Raw genomic sequence first — 18,031 nt, 5'->3', positions numbered from 1 at the left:
GCTTCAACAGATTCAATTCCAGGTACTCAGCACCACTGAAATATTGAAATGATGGGAGTGTCCAATTAGATAAGCTCAACACCCATCACCCTGATAGATCTTCGCTCCTTTCCTTTCGCAAAACCATATTGCTCAAGAGATCCTTGACCAAAGACCTTCGAAACTTTGAAACACTCTAGATCCTTACGGAGCACGATGAAACAAATTTCTATTCGTTGAACCGGAAATCCTACTAAAACAAGATTGTCAATGAGTTCCTTGAAATATTGTAGTTTCAGATCATGATCTTTTGCTGCGGTTACTTGTACAAACCGTACTAATTTCCTGCTTCTACTAAGAAACACCCCATCATATCCTGGATGGTTGAAATCAGGTGGTCGCACCCAAAAGTCGCAGCTCTGACTCTCCACCACTCCTTTCGTAAGAGGTATCAAGCAAGTCACGACAGGGGCAGCCTGCCAAGCTTCTTGCGCGTCTTCACCTCGCACGTGCAATGCCAAACCTTGGTGATGTACCACCATGAAGAACAAATCTTCAAGCATGAGTCCTTTGGCAACTGGATGATACATTGTGCAGAAATGCACCAAAGACCGTGTAAATTGTTCACACCCTGTTTGAACGCAAATCTTCTCTGTAAGATACCTGCTTAAGAATACAGTATATTCTGACTTGTCTTGATCCTTGTATATCGAAAAGAGTCGATTGATTGCAGCCCCACTGTACTGCCCTATCTTTGTGGAGAGAGTTTCAAGAAATCCCACGTTTTTGATAGTGTTAGAAACGTCGTCGATAATCTGTTGACTACTCATCTGAAACATGTATCTTGACGATCCTCCTGCATAATAATACTTGGACAGTATTCGATCTTCTCGGCTCAGATTGCTCGAAAATGACCGTTGAGCAACCGATCCTCGAGACAAGTTTGCATCTAATTTCCTTTCAACAGAAGAGTAGAACAGGTCGTCCATCACTGCCTCTTGATACTCTTCCAGTCTCCATGACTCAAGGAGAAATACCTCCACGCCCCAAACCTGATCATCTTCCCACTTCACCTTGTACCTGGTCTGCATCGATGAAATAAAGAGCACTCTTCTATTCTCTTTCTTTTTTTCACGCCATCTCATCAACATATGCTGCAACATTTTGTGCGAGTCTTGCAGGAAACCATCCAGTACGAATACATGCTGAGAATCATCATCCACACCATTCAGAAGAGCATACAGAAAGTCATCATTTGTCGTCTGCAATTCAGCTTCATATACAGTTTTCCTTGCAGCGATCCACTGAACAGCCTTTGCAGGATAGGGAGAGATATGCATCCAACTCACCCCCCAGACCTCCCTGTCAATGGAGAGTGCGAATGCAAGGCCTGTAAGAGACTTTCCCGTCCCTGGTGCCCCCAACACCCAGCCCAAACTTCCTGCTTGCATGACTCTTTTTTGCATGAAGTCCATCTGCTCCCGAAGTCCCTTTCTGCTGAAAATTCTCATGCCCTTCTCCTTTACATCCTCGTCCTCAAATGCTCGTAACCCAGACTCCTTCCCACTGTCTGCCGATATATCCAAAAACAACTTCGTTTCATCGTACACAAAACGATCCTCCATTGCATCAATCACGGAAGTCGACTTCATTATTTCTCCTGTCTGTAAGCGACCTCCAGCCATATAATTGTGAATCAAGAATTTCTGCTCGAGCTCCTTCTTCTCCACTTTGAGCTCGCGCTCCTTGGTCTCAACCGCATTCTTCAGCTCGCTCTCCTTCGTCTCAAGTTGTGTAGTCAGCCTTCGCTTCTGCTCCTGGTCTTTGCAGCTCTCGATCTTCTGCTCGAGCTCCTTCTTCTCAACCGCATACTTCTGCTCGAGCTCCTTCTTCTCAACCGCATACTTCAGCTCGAGCTCCTTCTTCTCAACCGCATACTTCAGCTCGAGCTCCTTCTTCTCAAGTTGTGTAGTCAGCCATTGCATCTGCTCCTGGTTTTTGCAGCTCTCGATCTTCTGCTCGAGCTCCTTCTTCTCAACCGCATACTTCTGCTCGCTCTCCATCTTCTCAACCGCATACTTCTGCTCGAGCTCCTTCTTCTCAACCGCATACTTCTGCTCGAGCTCCTTCTTCTCAACCGCATACTTCTGCTCGCTCTCCTTCTTCTCAAGTTGTGTAGTCAGCCATTGCATCTGCTCCTGGTTTTTGCAGCTCTCGATCTTCTGCTCGAGCTCCTTCTTCTCAACCGCATACTTCTGCTCGCTCTCCATCTTCTCAACCGCATACTTCTGCTCGAGCTCCTTCTTCTCAACCGCATACTTCTGCTCGAGCTCCTTCTTCTCAACCGCATACTTCTGCTCGAGCTCCTTCTTCTCAAGTTGTGTAGTCAGCCATTGCATCTGCTCCTTGCCTTTGCAGCTCTTGATCATATCATGAGTTTGTGAGACAGACTCGAGCAGCATGTGATGGTGTTGTATTCTGGACTCATACCGGACGCCCCTTGGACGTAGCGTAGGGAAATAGGATGACGATGCAGATTCCTGCAGTGGTGCTGCTGATCTGATGAGTGTGTGTGCTTAATAAACAGAGATCCTAAGATCATCTGAGCTCAACGTCTTACGCAAGGTTGTGTATACAACATATGGTAGCGAATTGGTTCACATTCCAGCACTGATTCAGAATCCCAAAGGATGATTTCAGCAAAGAAAGCAAGCAAACTATCAGTATTGAAAGTGAGAAAATCGCGTAAGGCTCAGACCAGTGAACGAAGGATTCCGAGATCTACGGAACAAGTCGCACAGCCAACCTTCTCGCGCTCGGACTTCCTTGCCTTATTTGCCTCTTGGGACGAAGATGTCGGCTGTCAGCTCGGAGCGAGGCAGACCCATTCAATCCACCTCGACAGACCAGGTAGGGTCTGTGTGCCGTTGTGGACCAAGGAGACGAAGTGGCAGTCCTTGAAGTCCTCGCGAGGGTCCTTGAGAGGTCTGAGGCCCGATCATTCTGATGCTTACTAGAATCACTCTCCGCAGGGCCAGGGCCTGACAGTCACATCATTGTTGCTGTCGATATCGTCCTCGTGAATCACATGAAACGTGATTTCAATTCAAAGAGCGCATCAAAGCACGGTTTTACATTTCAATAAATCATTTGAAGGACAATAAATCATTTCAAGTGAAAGGTAAATGCTTCACGCATCAATCCAGGTCCGTCGATCCTATGTCCTCACTTAACTTCAAGACCCCAACCTTTGTCACACCGCGAGACTTTACGGGATGACCTTTGAGCGTGGCTGAACAAGAACTTGCGCTGGATTTTCTTTAAAAAGAGGAAATCTGTGACAGAAGGAGATCTAACTCTCTTTATTCTGACACACGATACAAAGCAAGCCAACAAACAGGTGTGGCACAAACGGACGTGGTGTACACATGAAAGGGGAAGATGGGCCACCTGGTCCTATTAGCTTCGAAGAAGCAGACAGAGGTACTGTCTCTTGGCTGAAGGAAGTAGGAGTGTCCTCTCCTTGGAAGTTGACAAGTTTCTCTACTTAGATGTTTTGTATTCCACAAGGATCACCCCTGTTCTTCAGCATGTAAAAGACCCCACGGGTACACTGTTCCTGAAACAAAGAGGATCCAGAGGGGTCCTATTCAGTAGATTCACACTGGAGTAGAGTATCCTGGGTTTTCCAAGAGAAGTCAGCTTCGAACATGAGTACAAAACAGCCAACTGTCCTTTATTCGGGCTCGGTTGATATCAGCTCTCATCTCCCTCCTGCCACTGAGCTCAGCCACCTGATGAGACGCTTCACCCTGTAACTCTCATCACAGAGTCGCCTTACAGAAGAACTTATCCCGAGATTTGACCACCCATCCATCCAGGTAGGGTTGTTCGATTTCTGAGGCTCCTTCCTCCGTCGGTCCTCAGCTTCTCATCTTCCCTTCCATTGCTGCGTCGGAATCTTGTCGCTCAAGCACAGACCTCAGCCGTCGGCTTGCTTCAGAGCCACGCGAGTCGAAGACCTTGTCAGCAAAGACATCGGCTCCGAGCGATCGGATGTGTTGGATGTTGCTCGAGTTGTTGCTCGCAAGGCTGCTCCCAACGCCTCCATAAGGCTGTCCTGCAACCAAGTGCGGTGCCTATTCCTTTTCATCGCGCTGACGACGGCCTCGATCGCTCCCGCCTCTCGTGCGCGCACCTGGCTGGCTGCCATGCCGCTGACAATGCTGTGCAGCGCGTCGCATGCTGCCTGCTGTACATCGTCGTTCGAGCTCCCGGTCATGGCGCTGACGACGGCCTCGATCGCTCCCGCCTCTCGCGCGCGCACCTGGCTGGCTGCCATCATGCCGCTGACAATGCTGTGAAGCGCCTCGCATGCTGCCCGCTGTACCCACCCCGGCGCACGTCCGAGCTTCCGGTCATGGCGCTGACGACGGCCTCGATCGCTCCCGCCTCTCGTGCGCGCACCTGGCTGGCTGCCATGCCGCTGACAATGCTGTGCAGCGCGTCGCATGCTGCCTGCTGTACGTCGTCGTTTGAGCTCCCGGTCATGGCGCTGACGACGGCCTCGATCGCTCCCGCCTGGGTGACCGGGAGCCTGTTCTCTTTGTTGTTCTTGGTTATTTCATTTAGCACCTTGCAAAAGCTTTTTTGCATCTCCGCGTTGCTCTGGTGTCTGGTCATCGCGCTGACTATAGCGTCGATTGCTGCTGTATCACTCGCTGTGCCCTGATATCGGAAGTATTGCAAGATGTATTCGAGGGCCCAGAATCCTTCAAGCTGCACCTGCACATTGTCTGCGTGGATATCGAGGACTCTAATGACAGAAGCGATCGCTCCCGCCGCTCGCGCGCGCACCTGGTTCTCATCCATGAAACTCAACATGTAGGACAGAGCCCCGCACGCAGCCTGCTGTACCAGCGCATCGTCCGCGTGCCTGGACATGGCACTGACGGCAGCCTCGATCGCTCCCGCCTCTCTCGCGCGCACCTGGTTCTCATCGACCAACGAGACAATGTCCTCCAGGGCCTCGCACGCAGCCTGCTGTACCCCTGTGTCATCTGGGTGCCTGGACATGGCGCTGACGACAGCCTCGATCGCTCCCGCCTCGCTCGCCTTGCGCTTGTAGTCTTCAACGCTCTGAGCCATGCTGACCAAGGCTTCGCACGCAGCTTGCTGTACCTCCGCGAGTACCTCGTACGTCCTTATCTCCTGCACTACCGCCTCTATGCTGTTTTCAGCTCCTGTCCACAGCTGCTTCCATGCCTCCCTTGCCGGCTGCTGCATCCCACCTCAACCGCTGCCGGCGCCCCGACCCGTAGCCTCTTAGCTCCCGTGCTCGGCGGGTCACGGGCGGCATTCGTCATGCCTTCCAAAGCATCGCATGCTGACTCTTGTCCCGCAAGCTCTCGGTACTTGCGCTTCTTCAGTCTCGTCGCCATCGACTCGATCCCTCCGCCCGCTGCCTCCCCGATGCTTCTCCATGCAGCTTCTGCTACACTGCATATTCTTCGGCATAGTGGCTGGCTGCCGCTCCGTGCATCCTGCAGCCCAAGCGTCTTGCTTGACCACCTCCATGCTGTCCTCTCAAGCCCCTCCGCTCCGGCTCTTCCTAAAGCTACCGAAAGCTCTGCGAACGTCGGGCGATCCTCTTCCCAAATCGACCAGCAGCTCTCTATCAGGGCCCATACCTCGTCCGGACATCTTCCGAGTATGTCCTCTCGGGGCAGCCTCCCTCGCCCGCACACGTACCGGATTACAGTTTCGTCCGTCATGTTGTAGTAGGGGGTCTTGCCCAAGGTCATGATCTCCCAGCACGTCACCCCGAAGGCCCACACGTCGCTCTTCTCCGAGCACCGGCCTTTCTTCATGGACTCCGGGGGCATATAGCGTACGGGCAGCCCTCGCCCCGCTACTGTAGCGTCAGTATCGTCCGCAAGGTCTATTGCACGCCCGAAGCCTGCAACCTTAACCGACGTCCTCCCCACGTCCTCCTTGTCGAAGCCCATGACCAGCACGTGCCTTGCTGCGAGCATGCCCTGTGCGATCTGCTGCATCATCGACATCTGGTGCCCTCGCGTCACCTGGCCCGCCAGCGTCCCCAGTAAAGCCCGCCTCAACGACCCCAGCTTGGCGTACTCTGTCAGCAGCAGGCGGCAGCCCTCGGCGTCCTCGCTCTGCCCCATGTAGCATACAAGCCGAGGATGCGGCCCGAGCCTTAGCATCACACCGGCTTCTCTCTTGCCGCCGCCTTGCCTCAGCTTGAGCACCGCGACCTTGAGCCTTTCCGGCTCCGCTCCTCGCCCTCGCCTGCGGAGGTGACCTATGTAGAGGGTCTTGAAGGAGCCTGCTGAGATAGGCTGCTGGTCAATGTCGACTTCATGTCTGGGGACGAATAGAAGGTGTTGCTCCTGCCACTCTTGGATAGCGCTGCGGAGAGCGAAGTTAGAGACAAGGTGCGTGGAGGGGAGGCAGGCGCCAGTGAGGGGGCTGGTAGGACGCCGCCGAGCTGGAGCCAGGCCTCGATGGAGGATCTCTCGTACGTGTCTTGTACTTTCGGCTGCGATGAGAACAAATGCGTCAGCACACAAACCTCCTCATCTCGTACATCTCGCCTGGGAGCATGCCGTTCGACACTCTCGACTTGTCGTGTGCGCGCGCACAAGCTGGGTCACGACACTGCGATAGTACACCATCGTCTCCACGACCATTAAAATGTGGTTTTTAAAAGATTGTACTGATGACCCCTGCACTCGATTATTGGAGCAGGGGTAGTGGCTGTAAGGTTTCTGGGGTTAGCTATACCAATGGCGAAGAGGTGCAGCGAAGGGGATGTGCGAGTCAAGCAGACGGCTGAGAGCAGCAAGCGACCCCGACATGCCCCGTCTGCTCCTCGCGCACTCGTGAACGCTGACTCTCTCGTGCCTGGGCGCTTCTACGACCTACAGACCGAGGCTGGCGACCTCGGCCTCGACCAGATTTCGCCAGGTCGCTTCGTCCTCCGAGAGTCTAGGAGGAAGCTTTTCGTCGCGCAGAGACTTCCGACGGCGCAGATCGTCTGGGAAAGCATCGACGAGATAAACCACAAGGACGTGAAGGAGATCATCGACGCCATGGTCAGGCACGGACAAGCCATCCATGTTAACACGGGGACACATGGGGACGAAGCCGGGTCGCTGGTGACGGCTGTGAACACGGAGGACAGCTATGAACCGATGAACTTCTTCATCGAAGACTACGAGGCCATCAAGAAGCTCGAGCAGCGCACCCAAGTCTCCATCCACCCTGTCAGCTCCCAGTCTAGACCCTACGCGCCTCGCAAGGCCAACATGATCATCAACGCCTGGTGCTACAGCGAGCGGTACAGGTTTGGGGCGAGGTTGGACCCGGAGACAGGAGAGGTGCCTTGGGAGAAGAGCGGACAGTGCAGGCTAAACGCTCTGCCGGGGCAGATGCGCGCAGTGATCAAGAGGGCCCTTGCGAGCGATTTCAGGCTCGAGGACGCGCTGGAGGGCTACATGGTGACAGACTGCACGGACAGAGATCCCGAGGCCGTCAGCGTCGGCTGGAGGATCGGGTCAGACAAGCTGGTCGAGGACTTCTTGCAGGACCCCACCAAGCAGGTCCTGCTCATCCAGGGCAAAGCCGGGACGGGTAAGTCAACGCTGGGGAAGAGATGGGCGATCAAGCTGGGGGAGGAGTGGAAGGAAGGGATGCCGTATCCGGTATATCTAGAGCTTGCGAGGTACAAGAGCGTACAGGAGGTACGCGTACAGCAGTACCTGCAGGACGCTATGGCAGACCAAGAGCTGACGACGGAAGCCTTCAAGCGCTTCGTGAGGACCAAGTCTTTTATGGTGGTGTTGGACGGGTACGATGAGCTTGGGACGCGAAACAACGTGATCGAGCAGGTGTACAAGGAGCTGCATGACTGCAACGGCTTCAAGGCGATCATCACGTGCCGCAGCGACTACCTCAAGAGCGACGGGTCGTCGGAGCGCCTGTTCTGGCTGCCGGTGGTGGGAGGGAGGGATAGCTTTCAAGCGACGTGGCTGTGTCCGATGAGGCTATCGGACAAGGGCCGGGTGAGGCGATACATCATGCACCATGTGTCGAAGGCGGGGACGGGAGGCGGGTGGAGCCAGCAGCAGTACGAGGAGGCGCTGGAGATGACGCCGGAGCTGGAGGACCTAGTGACGACGCCGCTGAGCCTCAAGGTAGCTCTGTGTGTACTACCAGGCCTGGTGGAGCGGAGGAGGCAAGATCCGCGGTACAGGATCACACGGCATGAGATGTACAGAAGATTTGTAGAGGAGCGGATGCAGCGAGAGTGGCTCAAGCTCAAGGACAAACATGAGCTGGCAGAGCAGAGGCAAGAGGCAGGCATTGACGACGAGAGCTGGCAACAAACGTATCTGGAGGTAGGGAAGGCAGTGGGGCTGCGGATGCTCCGGGACAACACTGCCAGCATCAAGCTCAGACGCGGAGAGGCGCTTCTGGCGGGCCGCGGCTTGTGGTCAGGAGGAGGAGGAGCGGTGTGGGACTACGTGCTGGGAGGCTGTCTGACACGACAGAGGCGGGTGATTCAAGGGATAGAGGAGTGGAAGGAGATCAGCTTCGAGCACGACACGTTCCGGAGCTTCTTCCTGGCAGAGACGACGCTGGACTGGCTCAAGTTACCCCAAGACACACGCTGGAGCCAGGGACTGCCGGAGAGCCTGAGTGTGCGAAGCTTGAGCGAGGACGCCGAGACGATCCGGGAGCACGCGGCAGCCGTGGGAGGGGACGGGAGGTACAGGAAGAGGCTGGTGGAGGTGGTGCAGGCATCGAGGGACGAGGCGGACGAGGGATGGGCAAGGGCGTCGGCCAACGCGGCGTCGATCCTGGTAGCAGCAGGAGAGAGCTTGTCAGGGCTGGACCTGAGGGGGGCGCGGATGGAAGGAGCAGTGCTGCGCAACGGGATCTTTCATCGGACGAGGCTGGAGGGGGCGGACCTATCGAGGGCGAACCTGAGCCACTGTTACTTTGTGGAGGCGAGACTGGATGAGGCGAAGCTGGACGGAGCGTACTTTGGGGAGAGGTGCTACCCGAGTATTGCTGAAATGAATCAATCGAAATTGAGCTTCGCATTGGACGGGAAGACTCTCGCCTCGGGGTCCCGGGACGGGAGCGTACGAGTATGGGACGTAGAGACAGGCGCCTGCCGTCACGTCCTCACAGGTCACGAAGGTGAGGTTACAGCCGTGAGCATGGGAGGAGACGGGAAGACTCTCGCCTCGGGGTCCTGGGACGGGAGCGTACGAGTATGGGACGTAGAGACAGGCGCCTGCCGTCAGGTTCTCACAGGTCATGAACGTGAGGTTACAGCCGTGAGCATGGGAGGAGACGGGAAGACTCTCGCCTCGGGGTCCGGGGACGGGAGCGTACGAGTATGGGACGTAGAGACAGGCACCTGCCGTCACGTCCTCACAGATCATGAACGTGAGGTTACAGCCGTGAGCATGGGAGGAGACGGGAAGACTCTCGCCTCGGGGTCCGGGGACAGGAGCGTACGAGTATGGGACGTAGAGACAGGCACCTGCCGTCAGGTTCTCACAGGTCACGAACGTGAGGTTACAGCCGTGAGCATGGGAGGAGACGGGAAGACTCTCGCCTCGGGGTCCGGGGACAGGAGCGTACGAGTATGGGACGTAGAGACAGGCGCCTGCCGTCAGGTTCTCACAGGTCACGAAGGTGATGTTACAGCCGTGAGCATGGGAGGAGACGGGAAGACTCTCGCCTCGGGGTCCTGGGACAGGAGCGTACGAGTATGGGACGTAGAGACAGGCGCCTGCAAACAAGTCATGCGAGGAAGTAGTAGAGGAGGTGGTCGTCCACTTGCTGTTTTACTGGAGGGAGAGCGATTTTCGTCTGTCATAGCAGCATTTCAATATGGAGACATACGATCGATAGACGTTAGCACAGGCCACAGGCTACAGGTGATGACAAGGCTTATTGGAGAGATCAAAGAGGTCCGTGTGAAGACAATTGTTACAACAACTCTTGACTGGAGCGTACAATTATGGAAGACCCTCTCCTCGGGGCTCCGGGACGGGAGCGTACGAGTATGGAACGTAGAGACAGGCGCCTGCCGTCAGGTTCTCACAGGTCAAGAACGTGTGGTTACTGGCGTGAGCATGGGAGAAGATGGGAAGACTCTCGCCTCGGGGTCCTGGGACGGGAGCGTACGAGTATGGGACGTAGAGACAGGCGCCTGCCGTCACGTCCTCACAGGTCACAAAGGTTTGGTTACAGCCGTGAGCATGGGAGGAGACGGGAAGACTCTCGCCTCGGGGTCCTGGGACAGGAGCGTACGAGTATGGGACGTAGAGACAGGCGCCTGCCGTCACGTCCTCACAGATCATGAACGTGAGGTTACAGCCGTGAGCATGGGAGGAGACGGGAAGACTCTCGCCTCGGGGTCCTGGGACAGGAGCGTACGAGTATGGGACGTAGAGACAGGCACCTGCCGTCACGTCCTCACAGGTCACAAAGGTGATGTTACAGCCGTGAGCATGGGAGGAGACGGGAAGACTCTCGCCTCGGGGTCCCGGGACAGGAGCGTACGAGTATGGGACGTAGAGACAGGCACCTGCCGTCACGTCCTCACAGGTCACGAAGGTGATGTTACAGCCGTGAGCATGGGAGGAGACGGGAAGACTCTCGCCTCGGGGTCCCAGGACGGGAGCGTACGAGTATGGGACGTAGAGACAGGCACCTACCGTCAGGTTCTCACAGGTCATGAACGTGAGGTTACAGCCGTGAGCATGGGAGGAGACGGGAAGACTCTCGCCTCGGCTGACTCTCACTCCTGTTGGGTCTGGTCTCTCGCAGACGACGGCAACTGCTGGCTTCTCCGACATGACCGCAGCTCCTTCGAGCGATCTCTGCAGTGTTTTGGGGCTCAGATCGCGCAGGAAGGTCTGCCTCAGAATGTCAGGCAGCTTTTCGAGGCCAAGGGAGCTGTCGTGATGGAGGCCTCGCCTGCGGTGACAGAGCGTGCGCAGCAGGCTCTGTCACCGCAAGCCTCCTGGTGGAGGCGGCTCCGGAGAATTTTCAGTTTTTGAAACAACAAGATAGGTGAAACAACAAGACAGCTGAAACAACAAGACAGGTAAGTTTTGAAAATCTTCACCTGTCTTGTTGAAGTTTAGTAGCCTTATAATACAAGTTCAATCATGTTTTCGTTACTGTTCAACGGCAGCTGTCACACGTGGCCTCGGCCCCACGATCGGTCAGTGATGCCAGCCCGCCGGGCGCTGAACTTCGGAACGTACCGCCCGCCGCCCGGATCCGCGGCCCGGGCCCGGCCGTTCGACCGCGGCCGTTCCCGGCGGCGATGGCCCCGGCCCGGCCCGGGCCCCTGCATCGGGCCCAGGGGGGCTGCTGGTCGGGCTGAGGTTGAGGAAGATGCAAAGGGAGTTGAAGAAGGCGAAGATGAGGATAGAAGAGCTAGAACAGTGCCCTGCTCTCCCTTCTCCTCCTCCCCCTTCTCCTTTCCCGGCTCTGCACCTGTCCTGCCAATCTTCGAGGCTGGAGTTCATGAGTGCTAAGGAGGACTCCAACCCGGCCATGCAGATTCTCTCTCCTCCCTCATGTCTTCGAGGAGAAAGTCTCACTCTTTCTCTCTTGCCTTGCGATGATCACAGCTGCAAGATGTCAGATAGCTTCGTCAGCGCCAAGCAAGGAGGGCAGGTTGAAGAGAAGTTGAAACTACACATTGTTCTTGAACCGATCATCAGACACATCGAGAATCATGTCGAAAACATGGTTTCGTTATGCACCAAAGCGAAACATGCCTACCAAGAGCAGCTCCAACTCATCCAACAGCAATCAGCCCATCTTGAAAGAACCTGCACCCAACTCAGTGTCGAGCGCGATCGAGCGATCAGCGAGAGGAATGTTCTGGAGGCTGAGAAGATTCTGGGGACATGGATGGCCAGTAAGCGTTCGCACGCGAGCCGCCACTTGGCCGGATGAGCAGCGAGGTTCGGAGTGATTTTGGAAGATACATTCTCAACATAAGAGTAAACGTAACTGACGCCGAACAGCAGTGGAGTTCTCTTGGCTCCTAGCGCTTTTGCACTGACTCAGAGCTGCATGGCGGCTCGGAGAGTCAGCCACAGGCAGAGGCCCGTGAGGTCCTGCGGCTCCGACGGGCCCTTGGCCGGCCTCTCGGTCTGGGAAAGGTGTTTGTTCAACGATCTTTCATTGCTGCTGGAGCAGAAGAAACTTTCGTCTCCCTCGCAGCTCGATGGGGTCAGTTGGAGGCCCTCATACACCTCGCTGGACATACCCTGGTCCTCTGCAGCTGCCTCCTCGTTCAACCCCATCGCAGTGGCCTCGGCCATGTCGTCTAAAGGAAGCTTCATGGAGGTCAGGGGAATCTTCATTGTCGCATTGAGCATGTTCTTCCTCGGCATCTTCAGCTTGTCCTCCGCGTTGTTGACGCCTGAGCCCTAGATCACTTGTCAGCAGCTATGACGCGGGAGAAGATGCATACAGGGCGAGCAGAGTCTTGGTCGGACTCTCCCTTCTCTGCTTCTTCTATGACGTTCTTGCTGCATCGTTTGATGGGAGCTTGCAGGAGGGATCGGATAAAGCTCTGCCTGCTCTGCCTCACAGACTTGTTTGAAGGGCTGAAACTGACCGCCATGCGTTGCTCCATGAACCCACAATGCCTCTTCCCCAAACTCTCCTCCCTCCTCTCCCTCCCATCCCTCCCTTCCTCCTCCTCTACACCACTTGCTTCTCCTGTCTTAAACCCTTCCCCCCCCCCCCTCTCTGTTTCATCCTTCATACCTATCAGTCCCAGCAGGGTACTCGAGTACTTTCACAATCTCCTGATTCCATTTGACGCTCTTCTGCCTTCTGTCAGCAGTCTTCGTGTCTTGTTTCAACTTCTTCTGTGTTTACAACCACCCTTCACTGGCACATGGCGACATTCCGAGAGTCCAAACCTTCGATCTCTGGCAGATGCTGCTCGAAAAAGTCTTGCCCCTTCTCCATCGTTCAGTGCAGTCTAAAAATGAAATGCAAGCATGTCGTCGTATACACCGAGAGGAGACCGTCGAGTTGAGCAGAGTCTTGCTGCCTTCCTTCTTGATACTAGCAGGTGACCTTGACTTTGTCCTGACGTGCGATGAGCCGCCGGCATCTCTCTTGCTCGCTGTTGGAGGTTTCGACAAGTTGCTCGAGACTGCGTCGCCGCCGGCCCCGCATATCTCGCAGCTTTCGTCCAAGATCAGGCTGACGTCCCCAGAGAACGCGTCGTCGGAAACAGAGGAAACGTCTTTCTCCAAGGACGCTAAGAACGCATCGACTTCATCCAGAGTCTCGTCAAGGGCTCCTGTTGTGCACTTGAGAATCGACTTGAGTTGACTTTGGATAGGAGGTCCGCTACTTTGTGCCTTGGGGGTGAGGTCAGTCTGAGTGTTACAAGCATCTCCTGCCTGGAGGCAGCGTCAGCAGACTTTGAACAGCATCTCGACGACAAGATGATGCATGTAACCTTGTTCAAGTCCTTGAACCTCTCGGAGATGTAGTCGTCGAGCAATGCTTCGCAGGTCTGAGTGCTGCCATCGTTGGTCTGGACGCATCTCTGAATCGACTTCCTGCCGGACTTGTTGTTTGCATCAGTCAGTGAGGCTGATAGGTATGAAGGAGCTCCTGCTGCACTCCTCCACCTCATCATCCCCCTCTCCTTCTGCCTCTTTGACTGCAACGACCTCAGAGAATCGTTGGAAGCGCTGAGCGTGAATGCAGCGATCATGATCGTCAATCTCGGCAGTGGAACAAAGTGACACCAAGGAGCAGTTCATGACATGATCAGTTCAAGTGGATTTCCTCTTGCCGAAGTGATGCTGTGCATACCAATTACGCACGGGAAGTGTTCCAAGAGAGTGAGGAGGTGAGTTACAAACCAAGTTCAGAGTAAGAGCAGAAGTGTGTTGTTGAATACAGATTTAGCTAGCTCGTCGAAAAAGAGGAGGAACACAAGAAGTATGATCGAAAGATGAGGGACACAAGAAGTATGATCGAAAGATGAGGGACACAAGAAGTATGATCGAAAGATGAGGGACACAAGAAGTATGATCGAAAGATGAGGGACACAAGAAGTATGATCGATGTCATGAAAAAGGATGGACAGGAACAGAAGCACTGGACAGACGGGACGAGTATTGACAGGTGAAAGGAGGAGGCTGAGGAGGAGGCAAAGAGTACAAGGAGCACAAGAAGAACAAGCAGAACAAGCAGAACAAGGAGAGAGGACGAGGACGAGGACGAGGACGAGGACGAGGACGAGGACGAGGACGAGGACGAGGACGAGGACGAAGACAGGACCAGCTCTACTATTTGGTCGGGCAACAAAGAGAGGTCAAACCTGATAGGATATGTTTATTTCTGTCTTTCTTTAAGTAGGTGTCCTAGGCAGTATCGTTTCTTAGGAAATTAGATTACTTACTTTTCTTTATCTCAAACGTCGATTTGGAATAAAGTGCCGTTGGATTGTGCATTGCTGTCGCACACTTGCTCTTTGCTTTCTTGACGGGATCACTTCGTGTGTCAGAGTCGAAGCATGTCGCGGTTGGGCAGCTTTGTGAAGGAGACACTGAATGGGTCGGCAGAGCAGCGTTTTGCTACGGTAGTGATCATGCAATCGCGTACGTATGATCCGTCGGAAACCGTCCTTCGTCCAGACGCTGTTTTGCGTGCCGATAGTGTTGACAGTGGTCGCACTGTGCCTTCATGGTTGGAGAGCAGGGATGAAAACGAAAGAGAGGGTCCCGCTCTTCCCTTGAAAGCCAGTTTTCGTGACATCTTGGAAGAAAACGAGCAACTACGCCGTACATGCAGGGAGCTCAGATCCGTGGAACAGACTAACACGGATAAGATGCACAGTCTTATCAATGCACTCGCAGAATCCCAGCGAGAGGCTGATTGCAAACTTCAGGATCTTGTGAAGGCACTTGCAGAATCTCAGCGAGAAAACCGCAAGCTCGCTGAGGAAGCAGCGGAAATGCGAGCCCTGCTTTGTGAGCGGGTTCACGACGAGGTCAAGCCTACTAAGCCGAAGCATGCGGAGAATGACGGTGGTCAGATTTGCAAACTAGATCCGAAGTCGTTGCTGCAGTACAATGGCGAACAGACAATGGAGAAATCAATCGTCTCATGGATTGGGTACCTGGAAGGCAGATGTAAATTCCACCGTATTGCGCGTCATAGGTGGGTAGGAGCTGCAATCTCTGCGTTCGGTCCGGAAGTGCAGCTATGGTGGGCTACACTCCCGATGGCTGAGCAAGATCAGTTCTCAGCTGAGCATGGGGATTGGGAACAGTTTGTGGAGAAACTGTTGTTGAAATGGTTACCATTCGAGTTTATTGAGAAACTCGAGCGTCATGTGCAGAACAGGCTAGGCAAGGGCCCAAGGAGTCCGTTGAGGCGTACACCGCAAGATTCCAGGCGATGGTTACACACCTGCAGGCGTGCTACCTTGTGTCCAAGAGACCTAGTGTTGCGCTGGGTAACTGAGAACGTGTCTTTGTCGATGGAATACAAATGGACTATGCACGTGCTATGCTCAGGAAGGAACTGAGCATGCTGATGGAACTTCGGAACGCGATGGTAAGACGTTTGGGATTGCCATTACTTACCGCAGTTGTATCGTGAAGCTCTTAACCTGCGTCAGCGACATCAACAGGACGGTCAGGCCAGTGGGCAAGCGGTCGGCTCCTACTCCGAGCGACGACGCACAGGGCAAAGAGAAGAAGTTCGACAAGAAGAAGGTGAAGTGCTATAACTGTCAAAAGTATGGTCCTGAGCAACCTTTAAACCATGCCGCGGAGGGCGCAATCGACGGGAGCACGGGTTCGCAGACTTCGAGTGTTGTCTTCGACCCGGGCATACCTCCATCGGGAAATCCCAGGGATGTTCGTAAATGCCGTATTACTGTTGATTCTGGCAGCGGATCAAAGCTTTACCAATGGTTCCTGTGTCTTTTCAATTCGGAGCTCTGAACGCATTGCTCGACACCGCTGCTGAAGAGTCGTTCATCAGCACAGCAGCAGTGCGCAAATTTGGTCTGTTGGTCAAGGATGCAGACGTTCGTAAGCGAGTCATCATGGCTGACGGGAGTAGCAGCACGTCTGATATGGTTTTTCAGACGAAATTTGGTGTAGGTTCGATCTTCAAGAGTACTGGATCATTCTACACGCTCGACTTGCCGCATGCGGATATGATTCTCTCATGGGAATGGATGTGTGCGAACAAGATCGTGATTGACGCAGGTCGACCGAGAGTTTTTGCCACTTATCGCAAGCGTAGGGTCGAACTCCCATTGCTCATCGGTTCGGCAAATAATCGAGGTGCTACTGCGGGCGTCTCTCTGTGCCAGGTACTTTCTTGTACAGAAGCGGTGAGAGACTTCAAGCGTAACGAGTCCGAGTGGTACGTCGTACATGTGTGCAACATGGAGATCGCTCAGCCGACGGACGATGTTTCGAGTCCGGAGAAGAAAGCAGTCGAGGCAATCATGGAAGATTATGCGGATGTCATTCGTGATGACATTCCTAGCGACGTTGTTCTTGATCGGTCCTTCAAGGCGACGATTCGACTCAAGGATAACGCTGAGGCGGTACAAAAGAAAACTTACCCTGTACCACTCGCGTTTGAGGAGGAGTTGAAAGCGAATCTTGCCTTTTTGTTAGAGCGTGGGATCTATGTCGAGCGGATGGCTTCTGCGATAGCGTCGGGGGTGCATCCCTCCACAGCCTTGCAAGCCTGAGCTGTCCTACTGTTCGGATAACGCTTCGCAAAGCTCTTCACCCTCTCGACCAGATCAGCTTCGAGGACAGATGCATCCGGCTCGCAATCTTCCATTCGGCTACATTCACGCAAGCAATATTTTTCAAGAATGGATTACTCTTCTCTTCCGTGATATTACCAGTGTATTCCCATACATTGATGACTTGCTCATCCTTGATTTCGGTACGTTTGATCAACACCTCAACACTCTTCGTCGCGTTCTTCTGCGATGCCGCGAGAATCAAGTTTACCTCAAGAAATCAAAAGTCAAGCTCTTTCAAGATAGTGTCGAGTTCCTCGGTCATCAAATCTCTGCTGATGGCATATCGACCCAATCCAGCAAGACCAGTGCGATCCTTGACTGGCCACCACCCAGCAACGCAAAGGAGATCAAAATATTTCTTGGGCTCTCCGGCTATTACCGTCGCTTTATTCGCAACTATGCCCACATTGCTGCTCCTCTTCATGCTCTTCTTCGTAAGAATGTCGTCTTTCAATGGACTCCCGAGTGTCAGCAAGCCTTTGATCTTCTCAAACACCGGTTAACCTCCTCCCCAATTCTCTCTCACTTTGATCCAGCGCTTAGGACAGAAGTTCACACCGATGCCTCAAACACAGCTCTCGGCGGTGTTCTTCTTCAGTACGACGCTGACAACAAAGAGAAAGTCATTGGATTCTACAGTCGCCTATTTACTGATGCAGAAAGAAATTATCAAACCACTGAGCGCGAACTTTTGGCCATCAAAGACGTGCTTCTCCACTTCCAATTTTATCTTCTTGGCAAGCCCATCATCCTTCGTACTGATCACAAGGCTCTCACGTACTTTCAAACTCAAAAGGATCTCAAAGGTCGTCTTCGCCGCTGGCTAGAAACTCTCAGTGAATTCTCTATCGTCGAGATCGCGCACGTGAAAGGTACCGATAATGTTGTCCCTGACGCTCTCAGCCGCCAATACCCCGACGACGACGTCGCACCTCCACGCGCTGACGCAATCCTACATTCAGATGATCAAGATTTTCATCATCTCCTTGCTCTCGATGCTCCTGCTGATAATGCTTCTCTCGTCGAATCTCTTCACGACGCAATCGTCCAAGCATATTCCTCGTGTTCATACTTTTCTACAATCTATCAAGCAGTTCAAAACAACCCATCGTACAAGCATTTTCACCTTGAAAATCATCTCCTGATTCTAACAGATAGTCTTCATCG

General features: G+C 53.9%; 4 protein-coding genes across 4 annotated transcripts; 2 read left to right on the top strand and 2 right to left on the bottom strand.

The window, feature by feature from the left end:
- Positions 1-77: 77 nt before the first annotated feature.
- GUITHDRAFT_44907 (hypothetical protein) lies at positions 78-1,517 on the bottom strand (the record flags this gene model as incomplete). The annotated part of the gene is made up of 1 exon (XM_005837909.1): positions 78-1,517. A coding segment is annotated over one exon (1,440 nt), but the record flags the coding sequence as incomplete, so codon positions are not given.
- Positions 1,518-5,204: 3,687 nt separating this feature from the next.
- On the bottom strand, positions 5,205-6,473 carry GUITHDRAFT_66566 (hypothetical protein; the record flags this gene model as incomplete). The annotated part of the gene is made up of 1 exon (XM_005837908.1): positions 5,205-6,473. A coding segment is annotated over one exon (1,269 nt), but the record flags the coding sequence as incomplete, so codon positions are not given.
- A 2,607-nt stretch (positions 6,474-9,080) lies between these two features.
- GUITHDRAFT_85272 (hypothetical protein) lies at positions 9,081-11,203 on the top strand (the record flags this gene model as incomplete). Its single annotated transcript, XM_005837907.1, has 2 exons — positions 9,081-9,818; positions 10,116-11,203. The coding sequence occupies 2 exons, from the start codon at positions 9,081-9,083 to the stop codon at positions 11,082-11,084; spliced, it is 1,707 nt and encodes a 568-aa protein (XP_005837964.1). The 3' UTR covers positions 11,085-11,203.
- Positions 11,204-11,439: 236 nt separating this feature from the next.
- GUITHDRAFT_151124 (hypothetical protein) lies at positions 11,440-12,214 on the top strand. Its single transcript, XM_005837906.1, has one exon. The coding sequence runs from the start codon at positions 11,813-11,815 to the stop codon at positions 12,014-12,016; it is 204 nt and encodes a 67-aa protein (XP_005837963.1). The 5' UTR covers positions 11,440-11,812; the 3' UTR covers positions 12,017-12,214.
- The last annotated feature ends 5,817 nt before the right edge of the window (positions 12,215-18,031 follow it).

This window comes from Guillardia theta (assembly GCF_000315625.1).
Source record: "Guillardia theta CCMP2712 unplaced genomic scaffold GUITHscaffold_13, whole genome shotgun sequence".
Taxonomy (NCBI): domain Eukaryota; class Cryptophyceae; order Pyrenomonadales; family Geminigeraceae; genus Guillardia; species Guillardia theta.
The sequence above is the reverse complement of the archived record's forward strand: the minus strand, read 5'-3'. Positions and strand labels throughout refer to the sequence as shown.

What these genes read in the sequence shown, in the direction of transcription:
- GUITHDRAFT_151124 (XM_005837906.1), top strand. Translation starts at nt 11,813, where the DNA reads ATGCCTACCAAGAGCAGCTCCAACTCATCCAACAGCAATCAGCCCATC.